Raw genomic sequence first — 12809 nt, 5'->3', positions numbered from 1 at the left:
GGCCGAGCACCAGAGACCGCATGGTAGGTTGCAGCCGTTGGAGGTTCCCGAATGGAAGTGGGAACAGATTGCCATGGATTTTATCACCAAGTTGCTAAGGACTGCGAGGGGAGTCGGTGTAATTTGGGTGATAGTGGACAGGTTGACGAAGAACGCCCACTTCCTTGCTATTAGTAAGAGCTCCTCCGCAGAGAAGTTAGCAGAGATGTATGTGAGGGAAGTGGTATCTCGGCATGGGGTGCCGATCTCGATTGTTTCAGACCGGGATGTACGTTTCACTTCCAGATTCTGGAAGAAGTTTCATGAGGAGCTGGGTACTAGGCTGCATTTTAGTACCGCATATCACTCCCAGACAGACGGACATAGTGAGCGGATGATTCAGACGCTCGAGGATGTGCTCCGGGCATGTGTGATGGATTTCGGGGGGAGTTGGGATACGTACTTGCTATTGGAAGAGTTTTCTTACAACAACAACCATCATTCGAGCATTGCCATGCAACCCTTTGAGCTATTGTATGGGAGGAGGTGTCGGACCCCCATTTGCTGGGGAGAAGTCGGACAGCGTGGTATGGGCAGTACTGAGATCGTACTTCAGACGACAGAGCAGGTCCAGTAGGTCAGACAGAGGTTGTTGACCGCTCAGAGTCGTCAGAAGAGTTATGCGGACAGATGCCTATTTGAGCTTGAGTTTCAGGTCGGTGACTTTGTGCTCCTGAAGGTTTCTCCATGGAAAGGAGTGATTCGATTCAGGAAGAGGGGCAAGTTGGGGCCCCGATATATTGGTCCATTTCGGGTGATCGCGAGGGTAGGCAGAGTAGCCTATAGTTTGGAATTGCCAGCGGAGTTGGTACAGATTCAGGACACTTTCCATGTGTCGCAATTACGGAAGCGTATAGCCGATGAGTCGGCTGTGGTTCCATTAGAGGATATTCAGGTGGATGCGAGCCTGAATTAAGATGAGAGACCAGTGGCAATCAAAGATCGGAAAATCAAGGTTCTGAGGAACAAGGTGGTACCCTTGGTTTTGGTTCAGTGGCAGCATCGGAAGGGGTCCGATATGACTTGGGAGCTGGAGCGTGAAATGCGCGAGAAGCATCTGGAGTTATTTGTAGAGCGAGACTTCGAGGGCGAAGTCTAGTTCTAGTGGGGGAGAATTGTAACAGCCCATATTCCCAGGTATTATTCATTCTTTCATTTTTGGTATTTTGTAAGGAGACTCGACGAGTTGGAGCTCAAACTCGTCGAGTAGGATCACGATTTTGGATAAGGTTCGCGTTTGGACTCGACGAGTCCATGCTATTTCATGAAACCCTAATTCCCCGGGTTTGGAGCCTATTTAAGGGCACTTATAGCCTCCCATTGCGGCTTCCAGTCCCTTGAGAGAACCCTAAGAGAGCTAATTCGTTGTGGGAGAGAGGAAGTTACTTTTGGGCCTTTGTATTCTTTGTTAACAAGAGGAAGGTGGCAAGAGCAAGGCAAAGGTGAGATTACAGCAGATCCAGAGTCCAGAGGCTACATTTTGAGGTAAGGGTTCGAATCTCCTTCAGTTATAGGGTTAATCTTTAGAGTTAGGGTTTTATAACCCCTTTGGAGAGTGATTATGTGAAGCAAATGGTCCCTCTTCGAGTTTGTGCCTTGGATCTGGACTCAAAGAGGTCCAGAGACATTAAGCATTGGGGCTTTTTGGGTTATTATGGAGTCATTGGACCTAGGTGGTTATTTTTGGGACCAAATCACCTTTTGATGCCTTGTGGGGGTTATACAAGCATCACGTTTCGAACTTTACGTGATAATCATGCTTGGGAAGGCCAGATCTAGGGCTTGGGAAAGTAGATCTGACCTCAGAAGGTCAATAAAAGTGTGTGCATGGCATGAACTTGCCGAGTTGTTCTTGGGACTCGGCGAGTAGGGTTGGGGTTTCACGTAATATGTTTAGTAAGTGGAGTCGCCGGGTTGGGGGATAAACCAGTGAGTTAGGAAGAGTCAATATGGGGTTGAGTCAAGCCGGAACTCGCCGGGTTGTTCTTGAGACTCGGCGAGTTGAGTCGTGGTTGCCCTGCGATTCAAGCCCGGTGGAACTCGTCGAGTTAGGGGAGTGCTCAACGTGCCAAGAAAAGATCCGAGGGAGTCAGTGAATGCGTTAGACTCGCCGAGTTGCTTTGGTGCACTCGCCGAGTCCAGTCAAAGTTGACCATTGACCAGTGTTGACTTGATAGGGTTAGTCAGCCTTAGTTGTAAAAGTGTTAATTAGAGATATATTGTATTATAGGAAGATTATAGTTCGGGGGATCGAGCAGGAGTGATTCCAGGGATTTGCGAGTTATCGAGATACACGAGGTGAGTCTTCTCACTATACTTTACCTTGAGTAGCTAACTAGAGTTATGTGATGCAGTGCTTGTATGCTGTGTATGTGTTATGTGTTGCGCTGCATTATTCTATGTGATTTATGTTGTGCATGTCTACAGAGTTAGAACCTGAGGGTTCACAGAGTTTGGGTGCACGGACCCACAGAGTTATAGCCTCGAGTGGCTAATATGTGTTATATGTGGTATTTTGGGGAACTCACTAAGCGTTGTGCTTACAGTGTTTGATGTAATTTGTTTCAGGTACTAGTGACGACCGTGGGAAGGCGCCGGCTTGATCAGTACACACACACGGGATTTTGATATGAGATCTTGGGATTTTTGTATAACCTGAATTGTATTTCAAACATGGATGTTTTTACGAATATTAAATGAATTATGTTTTTTTTTTTATAAAATGCGAGAAATTGTTTTGAAATTTACGGTGTTACACAATGTTTAAATGTTTAAGGGCCCTACATGTTCAGAATTTTCTTATGACTATTTCTATTGACGACTTTGGCCAGCATATGTCGTCAGTGGAGTATCGTGTCATCCTCAAGTATCGGCTTATGATCCCTTTATTTCCAGCTTACGAGACTTTCCCTGTTTGTCACAATGCATGCTTGGACTCCTTTGGGGAGCATGTAGCTCATTGTAAAGAGCTTCCAGGTTTCAAGTACCGACACTATCTGGTTAAGGATGTTCTTTTTGACATATTTATGTGTGTTGGATTTCTGCCAACAAAGAAGCCCCTGTGAACTTTCTGACTAACTCATTGGAAAGAAGATCAACACTTAGACCAGCTGATGTTTTAGTATTTTGGATGAGCTGGTGGAAAACATGCATGCGTGGATCTTACAGGGGTTTCCCCTCTTGTGGGCTTCGGGAGTGGAGTTTTCACTGTGGGGCAAGCTGTTTTAAAAGCTGCATCAAGCAAAGTGGCAAAACATGAAAAAACATGTATGGAAAAACAATACATGTTTATATCCTTTGTATTTGATACTTTCGGTTTTCCTTGTATCAAAAGCTGTGGAGTTACTAAATAGGGTCCAACGGGTCATACATAGTAATGTTATGACTCTAAGATCTATAAATTTTGTTTTTAAAAGAATTAGTTTTGTCATCTAAAAAGGAGTTGCGACATAGTTTGTTGTTCATTTACTAGCAATGTTTATGTAAATCTTTATTATTAATTTGGTATTGAATTATTTTAACTAAAAAAATCATTAATAGTTGGAGTTAATTTAACAAAAAATCAGGATTTAGAGGAGTAAACGAAACCTGTTTAGAAAAAATATTATTCTAAACCCAAGCCGTTTTTATTGGATATCCGTTTTTAGAAACAAAAATCCAGGTCAAATGGGTTCGGATATAACCGAATCCGATTCCTCAAACACTAATGAAAACCGAAACAAGATACTATTAGATTTCTATTTTATGCGACTCCACTTAGCTCGCATGCGGAAGTATTGGGCTTGATGTGGTCTATTTCTTTTGCTTGGCTTATTATATCAATTTTCTTCTTTTGTCGCAACTTCCTGTTTTGTCCCTCTCTTCAATTTAATATACGAGCTGATCAAAAAATTATAATTCAGAATTTCTAACTCTGGAACGAATTTACATCGAGAGATATTCCACATAAATAATAAATCTATTATGAATTATTAACGGTATCGCACAGCATTACAATTATCAATAAATTCTTTTGTCCTTTGTGGATACCTTAATGTTCTATTTCGTGGATCTTCTCCTTGGGGAAGTCATCTTTTTTTGTGGAAACCTGAGTGTGCACGTATGTGACATATTTAAGTGGAGATGGGGATTGATAAAAATTTACCACTCGATTTGCTATAAAAGAGTCATCGATTAAATGTATGCAAAGAGAAAATTTGAACGTGCTTTAAAATTCGAACTTCAACTTAGTGTATACGTGTGTATGTACACCAACAAAATGAAACCTCGTAGTAACTCGGGTTTAGGGTTAAGGAAAGGTGCATGGACTGCCGACGAAGATATTATTTTGAAGAACTATATTGAGAAATACGGCGAAGGGAAGTGGCATATCGTTCCTCTGAAAGCAGGTAGCAAATATATAGATAATACGAGCTTCTTCTTCTTTTTTTTTTTTGTTATTTTTTTGTTCCTGTTGTTGATACTTTCCGTGTGATGTTTGAAGCGTTAAACAGGTGCAGGAAGAGTTGTAGGCTACGGTGGTTAAACTATTTGAGGCCAAACATAAAAAGAGGAACCTTTGGTGAAGATGAAGTTGATCTCATACTAAGACTTCATAAACTATTAGGAAACAGGCAAGTATAATTAAAATATCAAGTGAACTAATAGATTTTCTTCAATAGTTCTTTTTCATTCATTTATGATTAAAGAGAATATAAGTTAGTGATGTTGAGATTATTTGGATTTTTGGGTTATAATTTTAGGTGGTCATTAATTGCGGGAAGAATACCAGGGAGAACTGCTAATGATGTGAAGAATTACTGGAACACTCAAATCCGCCTTCGTTCCAAACCACAAAAGAAAGAAGTAGGCCACGATGAATCATTACAAGACAACAGGATCAAAATTATTAAACCTCAACCACGAAGCTACTCCAAAAACCTAAACAACAACTTAAATATGTGCTCAGGGTTAATCTCAACGTCCGATGTACTTGATCATGAAACCATTAATGAGTGTTTAGACGGTTTATTTGATGACCATGAAAAGGAAATTGACGGAAATTTTGGTTGGTACTCATTTGATAGTTCTTCAGCAGACAAAAAGGTTTTAAATGGTGTCGAACATGAAGTTGATTACAGTAGTTTATTCGATTTCCCTGTTGATGAACTTACCTGGGACTTTATAAATTCAGATAAATTAGGATTTTGAACCATTTTTTTGCTCATCTCTATGTAATAAACGGAGTAAACGGAATAAATAATGTAAGGATGGTTGCTAGCAATCAAGTGTAACATTGAATATTCTTCTTTATGGCGTAGGCTTGGACAATATTAGACTATAAATTAACCCATAAAAATGAAATTTGTAAAAATCTATCTGATAACTAACTGAAACATAAGAAATGAAATAAAAAGACATGTTGATTGAGTTTTCAAAAGTTAATAAATTGTACTTTGGATATATATATATATATATATATATATATATATATATATATATATATATATATATATATATATATATATATATATATATATATAATGATCGAGTTTCAAGTATTCTTCAATATCTAGATTTAGTCTTAAAAAGTTGCATTTTTGGTCCCTGATATTTTGGGTGTAACATGGCGTATATTGGGCGTACTAGCTTAAGTTGGACATGGAGGTTGGTGGCGTAAGTTGGGCATACCCATATGTACATCGAGCGTACGTAAGCAGACCACAAACCATAATTTTTGCGGTTGACCCCTATTTAATTGTCATTATGAACCTTGTTGTTGCCTCTTCATTAGCACCTTCCCTCTAAAGACTCCCCACAAATTCTAGTCTTTGCTTGTGTGTTTTTGAGCCTTGGTAGTAAACTTTGGGTGTTTTGTGCATTATGAAGAAGTAGAAACTTGGTGATCAAGCATTGGTTGGAGCAGTGCCTGAAGATCCAGAATCTTCATCATCTAGCAAGTCTTAGAAGGTATAAAGTTTCAACCTTGTTGATTCATCTCTTAGATCTAGCTAGTTTAGAGTTCTTGGCATATTTTGGTCCCTTGAGTTGTTTCTTGTGAGTATGAGCTACTCCAGATGCTTAGGATGGTATATCTTAGTGTTTCTAAGGTCATATATGCATAAAAATGATAGCTTGATGGGTTTAACTCAACCATGCAAAGGTCGATGTTTATTTCATTATGTTAGGGTGTTAAAATTTAGGTCATGGGGCTTATTAAGCCATCCATAATGATGTGCACGGAAGTACCCACTAATTTTAATATTTATAACCTAACAAACTTAAACTAACTATGCACTTATAGGCAGTGTACCTAATCAGATTACAGCATAGCTTGGGTAAGTCGGGTGTCGATCACAGGGAACGGTGTTACTAATTAATTTACTTGCTATCAAATTAACCTAATTATTAATGAGTTTAGAAAGGGGATTTATCTGATTTTACAAGATCAGACGAACTTAATTCAAATTCAATCAATTAAGTAAAACACTCTTGTCTAGTTCGAATCCACTTCGTCCTTATGGCTAGCTAATAATTATGGATTATCAAGTTGGTTGTAATTGTATTAGTAATTTAAGTCTAACTTTACCAATAATTAATTAATTCATGTCAAATTATGTATGGTCACACACAATTAAACACATAGCTAATTATGAATATGAATATGTTATGTAAGAATTATTGTGCAAACGCAATTATAGTCACAATCCACGTTCTCTAACACAACTAAGTTTATTTCCTCTAATTACTAACTAAGATTGGTCAATCCTAGCTCTAAAAATTTAATATTCACTAAACCATTAGGTAAACAAGTTCATGCAGTTAATGGTCACTAATCTACACAGAACATGGAGGCAAGCAACTAGAGAAACAAGCACAAGCATGCTAGGTAACTATAAATCCAACACAAGCAATTCACCAACTAAATATATCCATAAAAATTAAACTATTCATAAGTTGGAAGCTTCATCTAGCGAAACAAGAGTAGCTAGATTCAGCTGCTCATAATAGCAACTAGCACACTAACACAAATCAAAGTATATTGAAACATGTTCCTAAGTAACAATTAAATAACCTAAATTATAGACCTTTACTCTTTTGGTGTTGAAAGCTTCTTCCCAAGACTTTTCTTTTGCTCAAAATCGCCTTTTAGAACCCTTATCAACCAACCAAAAGTTTTTTTGATCGTAATGGTTAAAGATATATATTGTTGCTAATTTTCCTCATTCACGTCGTGAATACTAAGATATTCACGTCGTGAGTTATAGATAGACGTGCCCGTCAAGGATTCCTTCACCCGTATACTTATCTTCTAGAACATAGATTTACATCGTGAATCTTGACATATTCACGTCGTGAATCTGCTTTCCTTGATTTCTTGCCCTTTTATTCTTTTAACTCCCAAAGTTTCTTCATTTGACGTTTTTATCTCCTTTTCTTCAAAATGTCTTCTTTTTGGCTGCAAATAACATTTAAACTCATAAGTACCATTATTCTAAACAAATTACCAGTTTATATATAAAAATGTACTCCTTAAATTGTGAAGTCTATGCTTTCCAAAAGTGATTATAATACCTTAACCATCCCAAAGGTTGGAGCTTTTTATACATATATGCCAATGCATGTATTGAACCCATATTAGGAAAAATGAGGATTTGTGACCCAATCTCTATGAATGGTATCAAAACTTGATTATAGATCAGATCCAAGACACTTGTAAGTCACCTTGACATGGAGATTCTTAAAGTTGCAAACTTTATTAGATCTAACCATTCTAACATTCAAGAACAAGAAGAAAAAGGGAAAAACCTAATATCTAACAACTTTAAATGATAGAAATTGAGTCTTGGAAACTTATAAAGGTCCAGAAGAGTGCCAAACTACGGAATGGGGGCTTGCTTGTTGGATCTTTGTTTCCCTCTTCCACATTCAAAAACACCAAACTAGCTTCAAAAATGGGAGGGAAAGATGATTAGGTTATCTTTCAGGGCTTAAGGGGATGATGGGGGCTGAGGGTGAACAAACCCTAGCTTCCACATTCCTTTAAGTAGGGAGAAAAAAACGGAAGAATACAGTTTCATTCAAGCCATCAACATGCCGTGTTACAAGATGTAACATGTCGTGTTGCGCAAAATGAAACCCTGCTTCTTTTTATCTAGACGCACCATGTTGGTGCCACCAAAATGTCGTGTTTATTCCTCAAAAGGTAATTTATACCCAAGGTTGCTCCATAAATTTTTGGTTGTTACAATTACATTGACTGGAATACTCAAACAGTTTCACATATAGGTAGAATGTGGGTCACCTTAATGACTACATTCTCTTTAATGCCTTAGACATCCTAATTTCAACATGAAATACTAGTTTTACATTTTTTTAGTTGGAGTGGTGAGTACATCCAACACCTTTACAGAAATGCTAGGATAATGATTACCTTCATGATATGTCAAGCACCTCTAACAATTTTTAGAATGGTGGTCTATCTAGACCAATACACACTTCCAAGGAACACTTGGACGTTGTCAAGGGCCTCTAACAATTTTTAAACCATCCAATATTAATGATTGCAATCAAATCACATCGGACTATTGGATTTATTCGTATACTAACCATATGATAAGTTTTTAGGATGACTAATGACTACTTATATCGTTCAGTGTAAAATAATTAGCTAAATGCCACCGATAATCGGTTGGCGGTTTAATGGTGTTAAGTCCATTACCTGGAACTAACTAACTCTATCGAGTAAGAAACAAGTTATACCTGCTACGTGTTCTCGTCTAATGAGAGAGAAGTTTTATTTCCTTGTGTCCTCATTTTCCGTCTATGTCACCTTTTTATCATTCATTGACCATTTCATGTTATTTTTTTTCTCTATAAATGGAGGTCCTCTTCCACTATTTAGAGGATACACAATGGAGAGCTCCATATTAGACTCTCACTTTCACATATACTTCTCTTCTCACATTGATGTTTCTCAAGAGCCGAACGAACCCATTTCCATTTAAACACAATATGACTATATTATGAGAGGTTGCTTTGGGGGCATCATCTCATGTGATAGCTCTAACAAGTATTTTCTATGATTGTAGCTAGGAATCAAGTTGATAACCAATCAACAACCCAAGCATCTAAGTTGTTCGATCCAAATCCACACCAAAAGACCCCACGGCAAGTTCTATGTTCGCATCAAATGACTAGCTATAATAGGTTTACTTGATGCTTAACTTTTTTATTTTTATAGTTTTGACCCATGTTTTAATCTTATCTATGAATTTGATCCCATCTTTTCGTTCAACTTCACCTTAACTTCTTTTACAGCTTTGTTTCTAAATGCTTTTTTTACAACTTAAATTTTTATTAACAAAATTATATTTTTTTTAATAATTTGTTTTAATTTTTAGAAGTTTATTTTCTAAATTTTTTGTTTTTAAACAAGCAAAGATTGTAAACAAAACATGTAAGAAGTTGTAAAAATATGTAACAATTCTTAAAAAACCATGCAATATTTTGTTTGTACGAAAACTAATTTGTAAGAAAACATTCGTAAAAAAAATTAAAAAATGCATGAAAAAAATAGGTAAAACTCTAGAAGATCAATACATAAAAAAACACTAATGTGGAAAAACACAATTTAAAAATTATAAATCAATGTTGCTAGAAATTTATAGAAATAAATTGGTATTAAAATAACAAAAATTTAAATTTAAACAACACTTCTAAAAGAAGTCCATCATCTCGAGATGACTGGTCTTGCTCTAAATTGGTATGCTATAGAAAGATATGGTGACCAATTTGGAATAAATCCAAATCATTCTTGTGCAAAGTAGACTTTCGATAAAGCTTTTGATTCCTTAAATTGGAATTAACTAGACAATATGATGGAGCAAATAGAGGGTTCTGTAGGAAATGGAGGCATTGGGCATCGGTGCTCATCAACAGAACTGAGAGTAGGGAATTCCTCATCATGAGATGCATACGTCAATGTGACCCGTTATCCCTGTTCTTTTCATCATACCTATAGAAGGGCTCAAAGCGATCATCCAATTTGTTGAGCAGATGTCAATTTTTCATGGTGTGAATACTCCAAACAATGGGTCTGTTATCTCACACTTGTTCTAAGTTGGTGATGTTATTTTAATCGGTAGGTGGGAGAGTTCGAATTTCGTGACTCTTTCTCACATTCTTATATGCTTCTATGTCTCTTTGGGGCTAAAATTCAACCTCCACAAGTAAAAAGTATACGCTGGGGTGACAAATAATGAAGTTGCTATGTGTGCTCACATTCTTGTCTCAACGATTTAGGTGAGAAATTCACCACTACTTTTGACATCTGTTTAGGGGATGGTAAGAAAACTTTGTTTTGGTTGGATGATTATCTTGGTATTGGTATATATGTTGGCTGTCAAGTTCCCACACCTTTTTGAACTTGACAAACCGAACAACTGCTTTGGTATCAGAAGAGGAAACCCAAAAAGAAGAACGATCTTAATTGTATTTGTTATGGGTTCTTATGGTGTGCGTGAAAGACAAGGAACGAGATTATGTTTAACGACATTCGTATTTCACAGTCAAAATTGGCGGATAATGTTTTTTTTAGTGTTTGGTTGGGTAAAACAAAGGGATAGTTTTCATAATTGTAAATGACAAGATTGGTGTGATTCCCATTTTGATGTTTAGTAACTTGTTTGTTTGCCCTGCCTTTTCCTTTTTGGCAGCAGGCTTTTAATAAAATTCCCACCTGTTCCAAAAAAAAGTTATCTATCAGATGTTAAATTATGTAAAATAATCCTTTCGATATTCTGAAAATAGTTTGTTGGATATTAGTACTTTGTTATGCTTTTGTCAATTGCAAGTTTGCACCTAGGTCATTTCTTCTCCAACTTCTTACTTTTGTTAAATACGACCACAAAATTTTAGATATATAATATTAAAAATAAAAAAAAAAATTAAAAATCTAATAAAAGATACAACGATTATATATCTATTTACTCAAAACCAATAATTGAATATGATACATATCACATCTTTGTTTACCTTACACGATGGTTTGTGGGATAGTCATACTTTTTTGTGGAGAAATCAGTGTGCACGTAAGTGATGCATATATGTCGAATGAAGGGCTGTAAAACACATGCAGCTCCATCTGATTCTATAAAAGGGCTATTGATTAGACGATGCTATGCACATATATGAAATTAGCGCGTGCTTCATACTATATAAATAAAGATTCACTAGAATAAGAACTTCACCTTGTTGTGTATTTATGTACAACATCAGTACTGAATAGACTACAAGTGAAATGAAACCAGGTACTGCTACAGCTTTAGAAGTGAGAAAAGGTGCATGGACTGCACAGGAAGATATGCTGCTTAAGAAGTGTATTGAGAAATATGAGGAAGGGAAATGGCACCTTGTTCCTCTTAGAGCAGGTACGAAATTTCATGTAATCTTTTTCGTGTAGCAAAACATTTATCTCCTAAATCTTTGTTGTGGTTTTTGAAAAAAAAAGAAGAAGAAGAAGAAATACGAGTTTTGTTTTTGTATGTTTGTCGCATGTATTAATATTTTCATGTGATATACGTTTGCAGGGTTAAACAGATGCAGAAAGAGTTGTAGACTGCGATGGTTGAATTATCTCAGGCCAAATATAAAAAGAGGAAATTTTGGAGAAGATGAAGTCGATCTCATATTAAGGCTTCACAAGCTATTGGGAAATAGGTAAGCTTGACTTCTTATTTACGGGTTGTTTGATATTGTTTGATATGTCTTTTATTAGGTGTGGTAAGAGGCCGAGTTAGATTTGATCAGATTCAAACTGTTTGATGTTACACTTATAGTCTTTGACTCGGTATTGGCTATTCTATTATGGCTCTTAGTTGGTCAGATTTGTGGTTGTATATGACACCATCTTTTAACTTGTATTAAATCATTTATGGCATGTAAAACTCATAAAAATAAAATTGGAAGATAAATTTTAATTTTAATTTTAGATGGTCATTGATTGCTGGAAGAATACCGGGAAGAACTGCTAATGATGTCAAGAACTACTGGAACACTAATCTTCACCCTCGTTCCAAAAAACCGAAGACAGAATCTAGTGATGATAAATCGTTACAACACATCACAACAACAGTTATTAAGCCAAAACCACTTGCCTTCTCCAATACCTTAAACCAATGCATGGGTGACAACCCGCATAATATGGCTAATGGAGGTAGTAGTCTAATAAGAACATCAAATGATGGTGATAACAACTTGAATATATCCTCAGGGGTAATCTCCTCACTTAGCATACCTGATGACAAGACTAACAAGTATTTAGACTGTTTATTTGATGACATTGAAATGGAAGATGACAAATTTGGGTGGTTGTTTGGTGGTTCTCCCTTGGCACGACAGGAATTAAATGTTGTTGAACAAGAAGACGGCCAAAATCAGTTGTTGGAATTTTCAATGGATGAAATTGCGTGGAAAGTAATTATTGATTCTAATCACATGTAATTTTCGAACGTCATTTTCTGTCATTTCAAGAAATAAACCAAATATATAAACTATAATTATAAAGTATTATTTACTAAATGCTACATGGACTTTTTGATTCGTTAGATGGGATGTCAGGGTAGAAGTCTCCATTAATTATGTGGGGGCATTAACTGCAGAGCTGATCATTGAAATGACCACAAAATCTATAGACCTCGCTTTCCACTTAGACTATAGACCTCGCTTCCAACCAACCTAAAAAGTGTTGCAACCTATCATCCCACTAAACATTGGAAATGGTTACAACT

The 12809-nt window shown here is 36.6% G+C and overlaps 2 protein-coding genes and 1 long non-coding RNA gene across 3 annotated transcripts; 2 read left to right on the top strand and 1 right to left on the bottom strand.

The window, feature by feature from the left end:
• Positions 1-4201: 4201 nt before the first annotated feature.
• Positions 4202-5331, top strand: LOC145036968 (transcription factor MYB90-like). Its single transcript, XM_078985502.1, has 3 exons — positions 4202-4427; positions 4523-4652; positions 4782-5331. Exons 1-3 carry the CDS (start codon positions 4217-4219, stop codon positions 5227-5229), a joined length of 789 nt encoding a protein of 262 aa, XP_078841628.1. The 5' UTR covers positions 4202-4216; the 3' UTR covers positions 5230-5331.
• A 4519-nt stretch (positions 5332-9850) lies between these two features.
• On the bottom strand, positions 9851-11187 carry LOC145036971 (uncharacterized). Its single transcript, XR_013678600.1, has 2 exons — positions 11056-11187; positions 9851-10759 (listed from the first exon to the last, which is right to left on the bottom strand). It is a non-coding gene; the product is annotated as an uncharacterized LOC145036971 (long non-coding RNA).
• Positions 11073-12599, top strand: LOC145036970 (transcription factor MYB113-like). Its single transcript, XM_078985504.1, has 3 exons — positions 11073-11450; positions 11610-11739; positions 12012-12599. Exons 1-3 carry the CDS (start codon positions 11321-11323, stop codon positions 12520-12522), a joined length of 771 nt encoding a protein of 256 aa, XP_078841630.1. The 5' UTR covers positions 11073-11320; the 3' UTR covers positions 12523-12599.
• Positions 12600-12809: the final 210 nt, after the last annotated feature.

This window comes from Lactuca saligna, chromosome 3 (assembly GCF_052625555.1).
Source record: "Lactuca saligna cultivar CGN05327 chromosome 3, ASM5262555v1, whole genome shotgun sequence".
NCBI classification, from domain to species: Eukaryota; Viridiplantae; Streptophyta; class Magnoliopsida; order Asterales; family Asteraceae; genus Lactuca; species Lactuca saligna.
This window is presented reverse-complemented; position numbering and strand designations above follow the sequence as displayed.